The sequence below is a fragment of the Macrotis lagotis genome, chromosome X (assembly GCF_037893015.1).
Source record: "Macrotis lagotis isolate mMagLag1 chromosome X, bilby.v1.9.chrom.fasta, whole genome shotgun sequence".
Taxonomy (NCBI): domain Eukaryota; kingdom Metazoa; phylum Chordata; class Mammalia; order Peramelemorphia; family Peramelidae; genus Macrotis; species Macrotis lagotis.
In genome coordinates this window covers 672,635,953-672,649,435 of record NC_133666.1, presented here as the reverse complement: position 1 = coordinate 672,649,435, position 13,483 = coordinate 672,635,953, and the positions used below count along the sequence as shown (strand labels likewise).

Genomic DNA, 13,483 nt, shown 5'->3' with positions numbered 1-13,483 from the left:
TGTAGAACACATACCAAATGAAAATTTCTATTGAGCTCCACTAACTGGATCCCAGAAGACCAAGGATTAAGATTGCGATAAAAGAACTCTTGAGTCTCTGCAGAGTGCTGCATCAATTTAACACTTTATTCAGAATTACAAACCTCTGAAAGAAACAGGCTCAAATGACTGGTACATACGCTGGAGAAAGCAAGACCATCTATCATGGTGATGCACATACGAGAGTCTAGAGACCAATACTTGCCTCTCCTTCTCCCCTATACTGAACACTCCCTAAGGGTAAACCAAGCTCCTCTGTCTTATCAATGCTCTGTACTCCCCCCAGTAAACACTCAATAAGCCATCCAGATAGACAGTTCAGAGGAGTGGAGAAATTATACACAGCATGGATTTCCAAGGGAGTCCCAAAACAGACAACAATATTTAAGTCCTTTGCAGCAGGGGAGTCAAATTAATGATGAAGGGACCTACCTCCATAGTGACCTAGAAAACCACAAAACAATATCATCAGTGTTGTGCTCTATTCTCACTAACTTTGTTAAGTATCTCCCCAATGGTTCAGATCCTGGCGTGGGGGGGGGGGGTCTACTGGAACCCTTTGGCCAGGAGGCAGTCAGACTGCTACAGCACAGAGCCCAAAAGACAGGAGACACCTTGGGTTGTAGCTATATGGAAGTTAACAGTTGGTTGAATCCGTTAAAAGTTCAGTTAACCGGGATATTTCACTCATGAATTTATCCTTTATCTACCCACATTTCCACAAGTTGTCATTCCTGATAGAGGATAAGCTCCCTGAGGGTGGAGGCCGTTCTACCCTTGCCTTTGTCTCCTGGATGCCAGCACACATTAGTTACTATATCATGCTCAGTTCAATGACTGATGGGGTAGCTAGTTGGCCTTTGTTGCACAAAAAATCCCGAGTTTGACCGAACTGCAGTGACTGGATGTTCTGAGTGACCCCAGGGCCTGACACCTGACACATGGGCTGGGGATGGCAGACACAGGAACCCAGAATCATCAGGCTCCTTCAAAACCATCTCATTCAAACACAAGACTTTGGGAGACAATGACTTGATCAAGGCCATGGCTCCTGGTAAAACCAGGACTTCACCTTGGAGCTTCACAAGCCCTATGCCATGGCCATTCCCATACTCCTGCACTATCTCCCCACTGCCCATTTCCATCCTGAAGGTCCCAGGAATCCTCAAGGCTCCACTAACCTCAGCCCCTTCATGCCTCTGCTCACTGCCCTGTACCTAGACTGTTTTGGTGCAGTTCTTGCCCAAGTCTGGTCTGCATGGCAGACCACTGGGCTAGGGAGTCAGAAGAGACCCAGGTGCCAATCCCACTTGAGTCATTTACTCCCTATGAGATGCTGGGCAGTTAACTGATGCTCCCTGAGCCTCAGTTTCCTCATCTGTACAATGAGGACTTGGACTTGATGCCTCCACGGTCTCATCCAGCTCCAGAGCTACGGTCTTGTGATGATCCTCTGAACAGAAGAGATTCTCGGATGTAATCATCTCAGAAACCTCAAAGATCCATGATTTGATTGGCATAGACAAACCAAAGATGACACTGAGTGTCTATAACTTGGAAACAGTTACACTTCTTTCTGGCACCAATCTCTCTGTTATCTTTCAGAAAACATCAAATAGCCCTTCAGTAATGTGTCATTGCTTCCTGTTCATTTTGAACTAATAAAAAAGAGGAGTGACAATTTACAATGCAAGTAGTTCTGAGGGACCTTTCAAAAAGAGAAGTCCTCACAAATGCCAGAGAACCTTGGCTCTAAAACAGGATCAGATAAGCACATAAGAAAATTGATAAAAATAAAACCTAGGGAGGAACCCCACTCCCACAGAAGAGCACCAATAGCCCTGAAGCAAACCATAACTAAGTGGGCCTCCTACAGAAATTCCACTGTTCTCTATCACCCTGAGATAACAGATAAAAATGACAAAACCCTCCTCAGGCCCTTTCTGGCAGATACCCCCTCCCATAAGGAGATGATGAGGAAATGCATATCCCAAAAGCTTACCTTATTATAAGTGTAGGGTGTGGGCGAGGTAGGTATAATCCCAGATTTCTCTTTTTGATGCCTTCTTTGTGCCTCCAATACCTGTTGGACCAAGTCAAAAGTAGAAATATCACCATTAACCACAAAAATCATTAGACTTGACCTTAGGACTTCTGGGAGGTCCAAGCAGAAACATTAACTTGGCTTTGGTCAGCTTTCTAGTCATACAAATATCTCAAGTCCTTTTTCCTTCCCTGCAAGGTTGGGATTCTCTTAAAATCTTATCTTACTGTGCTGGGAATAAATTTTAATCATATTTCACTAAGCAAATTATTGTCAGTGTTTATTCTACTGAGAAATTCATATGAACCATTCTAAGCTCTTCTCCAGTTGCTGCAAAGTGAGAAAGGTGTTCTCAATGCATTTCCTTGCAGATGCATCACAAAGGAACCATTCTTCAGATTTAAAACTGGGCAGGACCCTAGAGACCAATCTCTTCATTTTATAAAGGAGGATATTTGAAAGCTAGAGTCCTTTTCATGAGGTCAAACAGGTAAAAAGTAGCAGATTCCCTAATTCCATTCAATTTTTTTTCCTGCCTTTTTTGGGGAGGGAAGAAGTATTCACTTTTTTTCTTTTTTTTTTAGGGATTTTTTTTTGCAAGGCAAACAGGGTTAAGCGGCTTGCCCAAGGCCACACAGCTAGGTAATTATTATTAAGTGTCTGAGACTAGATTTGAACCCAGGTACTCCTGACTCCAGGGCCAGTGCTTTATCCACTATGCCACCTAGCCGCCCCGTGAAGTATTCACTTTTTCCAGCTCCTAAGAGCCAATTCCTGGGAGATGGTATACTGCCAAAGCTTCTGACAAAGTAGCATGAAAAAGCTTTTGCCAAAGTAGTGTGAAAAATCTAACTCAAAAGATGCTGAAAAAGCCTATGACAAAATACAACACCCATTTCTATTTAAAAACACTAGAGAGCACAGGAATAAATGGACTGTTCCTTAAAATAAGCAGTATCCATCTAAAACCATGCAATGCTAGAAACATTCCCAATAAGACCAAGAGAGAAACAAGGATGCCCATTATCACTGCTATTCAATATTATATATTAGCTTCAGTAATAAGAAAAAAAAAATTGAAGGAATTATATAAAACTTTGACTCTTTGTAGATGACATGATGGTGTACCCCAAAAATCATCTTTAAAAACTACTGGAAATAATTAACAACTTTAGAAAAATCACAGGATATAAAATAAACCCACATAAATCCTCAGCATTTCTATATATTACTAACAAAATACAGCAGCAAGAGTTAGAGAAATCCCATCCTCAAAAATAAGCAGAGAACATAAAATACTTAGGAATCTGCCTGCCAAGGCAAACTCAGAAACTCTATGAATACAACGATAAAACACTTTTCACAAAATAAAAAATCAGATCTAAATAACTGGGCAAATAATCAACTGTTCATGGATAGGCCAAACTAATAAAAAAAAATTACAATTCTACCTAAATTAAACTACCTATTAAGTGCCATACCAATCAAACTTCCAAAAAATTACTTCAGTGAGTTAGAAAATATTTTAACTAAATTCATTTGGAGAAACAAAAAGTCAAGAAAATCTAGGTATTTAATGAAAAAAAATGCAAAAGAAGGAGGCTTAGCCTTACCAGATCTAAAATTATATTATAAAGCATCAGTCATCAAAACTATCTGGTACTGGCTAAGAAATAGTGGTGGATCAGTGAAATAGATTAGATGCAAAAGAGACAGCAGGAAATGATTATAGTAATCTATTGTCTGATAAACCCAGAGTCCAGCTTCTGGGATAGGAACTCACTCTTCAATAAAAACTGCTGGGAAAACTGGAAGATAGTGTGGCAGGAACCACGATTAGACCAACACCTCGCACCTTGCACCAAAGATAAGATCAAAATGGGTGCAGAATTTAGCTATAAAAGACAGTATTATAAGCAAATTAAAAGAACAAGGAATAGTTTACCTGTCAGATCTATGGGAAAAGGAGCAGTTTATGACCAAGGAAGAGATAGAGAACAATATAAAAAACAAACTGAATAATTTTGATTACATTAAATTAAAAGGCTGGCACAATCAAAACCACTCTAAGATCAAAAATGTAGCAAACTGGGAAACAATTTTTACAACTAGTATTTCTGACAAAGGTCTCATTTCTAAAATAAATAGACAAAGGCAATTTTCAAACAAAGAAATCAAAGCTATCTATTGTCCTATGAAAAATTGCTTTAAACCATTACTGATTAGAGAAATGCAAATTAAAGCATCTCTAAGGTACCACTTCACACCTCTCAGACTGGCCAATATGACCAGAAAGGATTATGAGCAATGTTGGAATGGATGTGGGAAATCTGGGACACTAATACATTGTTGGTGGAGCTGTGAACTCATCCAACCTTTCTGGAGAGCAATTTGAAATTATGCTCAAAGGGCAATAAAAATGTGCATGTCCTTTGATCCAGCAATACCAATACTAGGCCTGTATCCCAAAGAGATCAAGAAAAAGGGTAAAAACTCCATATGTACAAAAATATTCATAGCAGCTCTGTAGTGGAAAAGAATTGGAAATCGAGGGGATGTCCATCAAACAGGGAATAGCTAAGCAAATCATGGTATATGTATGTGTAGGAACACTTTTTCTATAAGAAATCATGGGGGGGGCAGCTGGGTTTATCAAACAATACATTTATTATGTATTACATAATTTCGCTATCTCTAAAATATTCTTTATTCCTTAAGGATATTTTTTTCTCTCAACACATTCAATGCTGATCTACACATATCATGGAAACAATGTAAAGACTATCAGATTGCCTTCTGTTGGGGGGAGGGGGAAGAAAGGGGTAAGGGGGGAAAATGGCAAAATTCAAAACCTTGCAAAAAAAGATTGGAAAACAAATAAAAACATAAATAAATAAAAAGAAAAAAACTAAGCCATCTTTAAAGATGAACAGAATCAGGTCTTTGAAAACCAAGAGAAGGGGTGGCTAGGTGGCATAGTGGATAAAGCACCAGCCCTGGAGTCAGGAGTACCTGGGTTCAAATCCGGTCTCAGACACTTAATTACCTAGCTGTGTGGCCTTGGGCAAGCCACTTAATCCCATTGCCTTGCAAAAAAAACCCTAAAAAAAAACCACAAAAAAAAACCCCCCAAGAGAAGTAAGAAAGCATCTGGATTGAATCAATGAGTTCAAGTCACCAGCCCTAGTTGAAGTCCCTCCCAGGCTCCTGAAAGACTTAGACTACTCAGAGCTGAAAAATCATGGAGAAGGACTAGTCTCATTTATTTGGTATTTAATAAATATTTGTTCATTATTTGATTGACATCTTGTTAATTTAGAAAGACATTCACATGTGGACAATTAGACTGAGAACTGGTGGAATAACTAGAGTTAAAAGTCTCACTCTCCTGTGACCCCCATTTGGGCTTTTCTTGGAAGAGATACTGGAGTGGTTGGCCATTTCCTTCTCCAGCTCATTTTATAGATGGGAAAACTGAGACAAACAAGGTGAAGTGATTTGCCCAGGGTCACACAGCTAGGAAGTGTCTAAGGCTGGATTTGAATTCAGATTTTCCTGACTTCAGGGCAGCTACTCTTGTGCCACCTAGCTGTCCTTCAAAGAAAAGTAGGCAGCAGCAAGTTGCAGGGGAAAGGGTAAGCTGTATTCCAACCAGGGGAGCTGACCATGACAAATGGACTAGAAACTAGGCCTCATGAAGATGATCAGTTAAAGACACTAAGAATGTTTAACTTGAAAAGAGGGCAGCTAAGTGGTGCAATGAATAGAATACTGTTCTTGAAGTCAGGAGGCCCAAAGTTCAAATTTAGCCTCAGACACTTGCCACTATCTGTGTGACTTTGGCCAAGTCATTTAACCCTGATTGTCTCATATCCAGGGCCATCTCCAATTGTCCTGATCCATTCATTTCTGGGCCATTGGACCCAGAAGGCTCTGGAGAAGAAAGTGAGACTGATGACTTAGCACAGCCCCACCCTTACTCAAATGCAATTTATATGCTTGTCACACTATCACCTCCCTGATGTCGAAATCTTCTTTGAAAATGAAGGACAAACATCTCCAAGTAACTGGAGGATCTTAATACGAAAGAAGCACTGAATGTGTTCTCAGAATTAAAGGGCAGAACTTGGAGCGATTTGATGTTTAAAAAAAATAACAATAATCAACTTACTATCAATCAGGGCTACCCTCAAAGAGGGAAAGAGTTGTCCCAAGAGGGAGTGGTTCCCTGTCAATGGGTCTCCAGCAAAGATGACTATTGCAGGTGTGGCCAAAAGGATTCTTGATCATATATAAGGTAGGTTGGGACCAGGGATTTCATGAGTAGGCAGAGTTTGAGAAAATCAAAGATAGGAAGAAAGGTCAAAAATAAGCAGAGCAGGGGTGGCTAGGTGGCGCAGTGGATAAAGCACCCGTCCTGGAGTCAGGAGTACCTGGGTTCAAATCCGGTCTCAGATACTTAATCATTACATAGCTGTGTGGCCTTGGGCAAGCCACTTAACCCCATTTGCCTTGCAAAAACCTTAAAAAAAAAAAGCAGAGTAGCACTCAAGAGGATGGCTGTCAATTAAGGAATGAGTCTTACTACTCTATAAGAAATGAGGAAAGCTGAATGGCAAAGTGGATAAAGCGCTGGACCTGGAGTCAGGAAGACTCATTTTCTTGAGTTAAAATCTTGCCTCAGAGACTTACTCAAAGGCATTTTATCCTGTTTGCCTCAGTCTCCTCATCTATAAAATGAATTGAAGAAGGAAATGGCAGATCACTCCAGCATCTCTGCCAAAAAAATCCCAAATAGGGCCACAAAGAGCTGGACATATCTAAACAACAACAACAAGAATTGAGGAATATGATGAATACAAAGAAGCTTAGGAAGAGTGTGAAGAACCATGAAAACACACAATGACGACACAACAAAGGACAAAAAAGCCAGCTAAAAGTTGGAGGATTAAAAGGACCACTTAGAAAAAAGATTCTTCCATTCTTTGCCATGGCTGGGGATAATGGGCATGAAGCTGTACACTATCAGATTTTTTCATATCTTGATTAATTTGGCAGAATTGCTTTCTTCTCTTTTTTTATTCTTTGTGACAAAGAATGGCTTGCTGTGTAGGAAATGAAGGAAGAATATGATTGGAAGAAAATTATGTAACTTTATAAATATGCATGTGGATGATTATTGAAAAACTTTCCTAACATGTAATTGGAAATATAAAACAGAAATAAAAAAATTTACTCAGGGTCACACAGTCAGTATGTAAAAGACAGAGAGGTTGAATACAGATTCTTCTGGTTTCAAGTTCAGGTTTCTAACCACAATATCATGCAACTGCCTCTCAAAAAAACAAAGAAAAGCATCCTTAAAAAGTGTTTTTAAAAAGATATGGTATGTAAAACGTACTATCTTCAATTTCTAAAAATTGTCTTATATATTATGTCATTTTTTTCCTCTCTAATTTTTTCTTCTGTTTGTATTTGATTCATCTTTCATGACATGATTAATACGGATCTATGTTTAGCCTAATTATACATGTAGAGCCTACATTAGATTGTTTTATGACAAGGGGGAGGAATGAAGAAAAATGTAAAACTCACAACCCTGCAAAAAAAAAAAATGATTGAATGTTGCTGGAAAAACAAATAAAAAATATTTAAATTAAAAAAAGGAAAAAGACAAGGTTTTGGAGAATTATTAACTGCTCATGAACAGGTCCAGCTAATATAAGAAAAATGAATATACTACCCAAATTAATTACCAAAGCATTACATTATTGACCTGGAAAACATAATGGCAAAATTCATCTAAAGGAATATATGGGAACAGAAGAAAGGAAAAAAGAAAAAAAAAGAAGAAAAAAGAAGGGAACCTAGTAGTAACAAATCTTAAACTATATTGCAAACAATAATCATCAAAATGATTTAATACTAGTCAAAAAAGAAATATCAATCATTTTAAGAGATTAGGTACTCAATATTCAAAAGCAAACAAATACAGAAGTCTGATATGTGATGAACCCAAAGACACTGTGTTACAGAAATCATAAGCATATCTAGAAATAACAATGAGGGTAAATACCCATGTGGACATTATCCTGACTACCCTCTTCCCAAATCCTTTCTCAAACACTTGTTAAATCTCCTCCTTACTGTAGTTTCCCCAACAGTCCACAATACTCCAATGTGGTCTGACCAAGAAAGAGTAAAGCAGAATTATAAACTCCCTTATCCTACACTTGCAGACTGACAGCATCATCCTTTTCTGGGGCTGCCAATGATCCAAAGCTGAATCCTCAGGAACTTCACAGCCACTAAAACTTCCAGGCCTTTTTTCTTGAGCTGATCCTTCCTGCAGTTCCCTGACCCTATATTTGGGCAGTGACCTTTTAAATTCAAGGGTAGGCCTTTACAGTGATCCCCATTAAATATCCTTTTATGAGACTAGGCCCTCAGCCAATTTGAGCCTGCTGAGATCTTTATGGATACGGAATCAATTGTCCATGCCAGCTCTGTGCCTGTAAATGTGAGGACCACATTATCTAGGCCTTCATCCAAGTGATAGGGACAAATGTGTTCTTCAGGAGACATCTCCCCAAGAGCTAATATAAAGCAACTGAGTCTAGTCATTCCATTAACCCAACACTTTCTTAATGACTAGTCCATATTTCTCTGTACTGTCCACAAGAGTAACATGGCACATTCTTGTGAAAATACTCTGTTGAAACTCAACAACTCCATTTCCCACTCACCCCAGTTCTGTCAAAAAAAGGAAACAGAGTTAGACTGACATGGCTAGCTCCTATGGAAGTCATGTCAGCTTCTCTTTGCCACTTCCTTGAAAACGTTCTTCAATCTTGCCCTTTACTAATCCCTCTAGCACTTTGTCAGGCACTGAAATCTGAATCTGTCAGTCTGTAAATTCTACCTTCTTTCCTCTTCTGAGAATCAGGATGTGAGCTCTTCCTCAACCTTGTAGCACTCTCCATATCACCACAATCCATCATGGAGTGCTCTGTGGCAAGGTGGATGGGGTCAGGAACCCAGGGATTCAAATTCTCCCTCTCCCGGTGAACAACTGGATAATTCTGGAAAAGTCACTTAAATATTATCTAATCTTGACCCTCACAGCAACCCTTGGAGTTAGTTCCAAGGATTGCTGTGAGGATCAAAATTAGATAATATTTATAAAGTGCTTCAAAAATCTTCCAATTGTTTTATAAATGCTATTATTATTATTTCAAAGATCACTGAAAGAGGTTCAGAAGCAACAGGAATACTGGACAATTTGAGGGTCAGGGGCCCTGTCTTCGAAGCCTCGCTCTGCCAAATATCACCACATTGTTAGGTCTCTGGATCCTCTTCCCATTCTAAATGAAGCTCCCAGGATCTCTCCTCCAATTCTTTTCCTATCCTGGAATAGAGCTCACAGTGAGAATAGGAAGATGCTCCCATCCAATTTCTTCACTTGTCCCATTAACCATGTGTGTTCTATATTTTCCTCTGTGAACCAATCATTCAGATGAAAACTCACAGGGGAATGAGACATTTAGCTTAGATCTAAGTGAAAATTATTCTATTTTTCTAAAGCTAATCCTGTGAATAACACCCAAAAGAAATACTAGTCAAGTTCTTGGACATTATTTCTAAAAGTTATCACTTATAAGACAATGTTTATGCATCCTGAAAAGGAAAGAAGGTAATAAGAGTCAAGAGGGTGCTGATAATAAGGCATTCTTTTCTTCACAAATAAAAATACCCCTGGGATAGGAAACCCTCATTCTTACCTGAGGTGCTACGTAGTAAGGGGTGAACTGTGGTGTCATCAAATCCCCTTGGTCAATTTTGGCAAATCCAAAGTCACACAGCTTAACTGGAGCATCCTAAAATGAGGCAAGTGAGACATAGCACTTGAAAGTTCTACCTTGTGCTGGATATTAGATCTATGAATGACACCCAAATTAAAATCTCGGGTAAGCAGGGTCTGGGAGGAGTAATTCATCTAACTAATCTAGACTGAGAAATCTCTTTTCTCCATACACTGACTATAACTGTCCCAACCAGGAAAAGAAACAATGGAAAACTAGACTTGAAGTCTTTTGGGTTCCAAATCTTACATTATATATTTTATTTGTATTCCAGTTACATATAAGGTCTATTACATCCAATAGCAAAATTGAATCCCTGACTATTATGGAAAAAAGTACAAAGAGCTTAATGCTACTCTTAATACTTATCATAAGACTTAGAAAAACTTAGGAACTTCTACCAGGAGAACAAATATGTAGCAATGAACAGGGTTAAAAAATTACTTTTATCAGGTGTTAACAAACCCAATATTTTGATTCAAGGCCAAGCAACAGCATACACCTTCCACTGATAGGACATATTGTTTCTATCTCTTCCTTTCCCCTGGCTGGAATCAAGCCTGACTGTGGTTCCTGGGTTCCCAGAAACTGCTATCAACTAAGAAATGGGCTTCTCTTTCAGGCCAAATATAGATAGCTATGGGAGCCAATGCTGAAGGTTTCTGAGGCCCAGGCTGTCAGTGATAAATATGGGTGTTGGCAAAGGACCAAACCAAGGCTCTAGTCCTCCCTGAAGCCTTCTGGCCTAAGGTCCCCCCGTCCTCTCACCCCTGAATTTGGGCCTTGCAGTCTGAGCTGGAGTTGGAAGAGTAATTTCAAATGGACAAAAAGGCAGGCTTCTCACCAAAGAGTTATCCTTGAAGAGCAGATTCTCAGGCTTGAGGTCTCTATGTGCAATGTTTAGTGAGTGACAGTGCTGCAAAGCCAAAGCTATCTGGAAAAGGGCACAATAAGTCAACTAAAATTTAGAAGCAAGAATTGGTTGCATTCCCCTTGTTTAGATAGACCTGAGGAAAATGGTAACAATTAGACTTTTTCCCAAGATGCAGTTGAGACATTTTCAAAAGATGATACTTTAGGAGAAACTTGAAGCAGAATATGTGAAAGACCAATCACACCAAATGAAACCCAGGAATTACATTTAGCTGCAAGGGGCCAGTACACCAATGCTGGCAAGCCAGGCAGACCTGGGCTCTTTGGCAGAACAAGCAGAAAGAGAGCACCTGTTGGGCATTCTTCTTTAAGATTTTCTTTCATCACTCATGTCCCTCTCAGTCCAAGCTGAGGTCCAAAGGAAACAAGGACCCTCTTGTGGTGCGCAGACCCCCAGAGTTCCAATGCAGTGAAAGCTTTACAAAATATTTTCCTCACAACACCCCTGTGAGGTAGGGCATGAAAGTACTATCATTACTACTTTGCAGTTGAGGAAAATGAGTCTCAGAGAGGTGAAGTGGCCTAGTTTCAGAGGCAGGATTCACATATGACCCTGGATTCTAGTCCTTTTACTTCCCACTACACCACACTGTTTTTCTTGTACCGGGGCAATAATAAGCAACAGAACTGAGAATCAGAAGTCAGTTATATTCTGTGATCTTCCACTTCAAGTCCTGACTTTGAAGAAAAGTTTGAAACCACCCTGCTGAATTTTTCCATTTGTTTTTCCCACTGACTTATGCTAAATATTGAAAAATTGTTTGTCTATGCCAGTTTGGGACAGGAAGCTGGGTTCTGTTGCCTTCAAGAGAACCACAAAGCATCTTGTATTCCAAAAGAAATTTTAATGTAAGATATGCTACGTTAACAGCAGAGATAATTTTTAAAAGAATCTCAAAGCCTGAGGATAGCATTTCCCAGTTATTCCAAAAATAACATTCTTCTCTGCTGCTCAGTGGCATCATGGAAAATTTGGCAGGACTTTGTACTGAGAACTATTTGTGCTATGGGAAATGATTTTTTCTCCCCTTAGCTGGCCTGAAAACACGACCTCTGAGACTTAGCTTTTCACCTTCTCCAGAGGCCTAGTCTCCAGCCGGAGTCGTCTCTAGGACAACCAAACATGAGCTCACCAACAAGAATACAACCCTCACTAGACAGCAGGATCAGGGGAAATTCAGAAAAACAAAGATCTTGTATACACCGAGAGACTAAAGAAGACAGAGAAAGGCAGGCTACACACACTCACGCCCCAGGCATACTCTCCCCACCACCCCTGGTATTCTTACAGACACAACTGTCTTGGAATCGACCCCAGAGCAGACAGTCCTCTAGGCATTATCAGCAGCATTTTCACCCGACAGCCAAGTGACAGCACGTAAGAGGTTCCCTATCTGAAGAGCTCCAGTCTAGACAGAATATCCTTCCGCCATGAGCAGAATGACTAAGTTACGCTGTAGGCTGCAGGAAACAGCAGTGGCAAGGTGACAGTCCCTGGAGTCTAGGGGACCCCAAAAGGCACCAGATCACAAGTGTCCCATCTCTCCTGTCCAGATGGTTTTTTTCGATCACATAACAAAGCAGGCAATGAGAGCATCAGATCAAACAAAGCTTTCCTCGGGGTTTCCTTGTCTCCCCCCCAATGAAATCGTTCTTGGCCCACGTTTGTAGTTGGGTGGCTATGCAGGGGTTCACTTGCCTGCTTTGTTACTTGGCTGGCTTGCTTCTCTGTAAAGTGCCGGTGCTGGCTGATTCTGTGAAATAGCTCTCCCCCTTCCATCATCTCCATTACAATTAGGAGTCGAGCCCTGTTTGAAAGCATTTGATTTTTGTTAAAGTGAAAAAAAAAAACTCAAACATCAAGTTGTTGACCTAAAGATGCACATTTCACACTTGGAAAGTGTGCCACCCTTTTATCCATTTTAAATATGACTAGTTCCATTATGAGCTATCTTTCTCCCCTTCCCCTAGTTCAACCAATCAGACCCTACAATGCCACACAGAGTTAGGCCAACTAACACACAGAAAACTAGAAACTAGAATGGAAGCAACTTCTTTGTTTTTAGGTTCCTGAAGCCTTTCTTCCCATCTTTAAAAAAAAAAACAAACTCTTAACTTCATTAAGATTTAAGATGAGGGAAGATCTTGTAAATATAGCACCTCATAAATATTCCATGGCAAGTGGTGGGGATCACAGGATCACAGGTGCTAAGGCTAGAAGGTACAGAGGCCCCTTGTCCAACCCTCTCAAAAGTATTCCTAAGGATGACATAGGCAGCTTCATCAGTGACTCCTAAACCAAGGCCCACTGAACTCAGAGGAAGTGAGCCTAACACTGTATCACAGAATTACAATGTAAAAACACTACCATTCTCCTCCCATCCTCCCCCCACCCCAAAAATGTGCTTCTTATGGATTCAGGATCAGTGAGCTCCATGTCCCCAGTGTAACTGGATGGATGTGCAAGACAAGGTTACAGGTAGCTATGAAATGGGGTCATGGAACAAACAGACCTACTACAATCCTGCCTTCACTGGGGCATAACCTCTGAGCTGCCCAACCACAGAGATCATCTCCTATGAAAAGCAAAATTCAACAAGAAACA

The 13,483-nt window shown here is 40.1% G+C and overlaps 1 protein-coding gene across 1 annotated transcript in view; it reads right to left on the bottom strand.

Moving 5' to 3' along the window:
- Positions 1 to 13,483, bottom strand: part of MAPKAPK5 (MAPK activated protein kinase 5) — a 70,236-nt gene that overhangs the window by 39,584 nt on the left and 17,169 nt on the right. Inside the window, exons 5-8 of the mRNA XM_074205753.1 lie at positions 12,578 to 12,686; positions 10,790 to 10,879; positions 9,865 to 9,960; positions 2,042 to 2,122 (exon numbers count right to left, since the gene is read on the bottom strand). Coding sequence (XP_074061854.1) covers positions 2,042 to 2,122; positions 9,865 to 9,960; positions 10,790 to 10,879; positions 12,578 to 12,686 — 376 coding nt within the window. The remainder of the gene's footprint in view (positions 1 to 2,041; positions 2,123 to 9,864; positions 9,961 to 10,789; positions 10,880 to 12,577; positions 12,687 to 13,483) is intronic.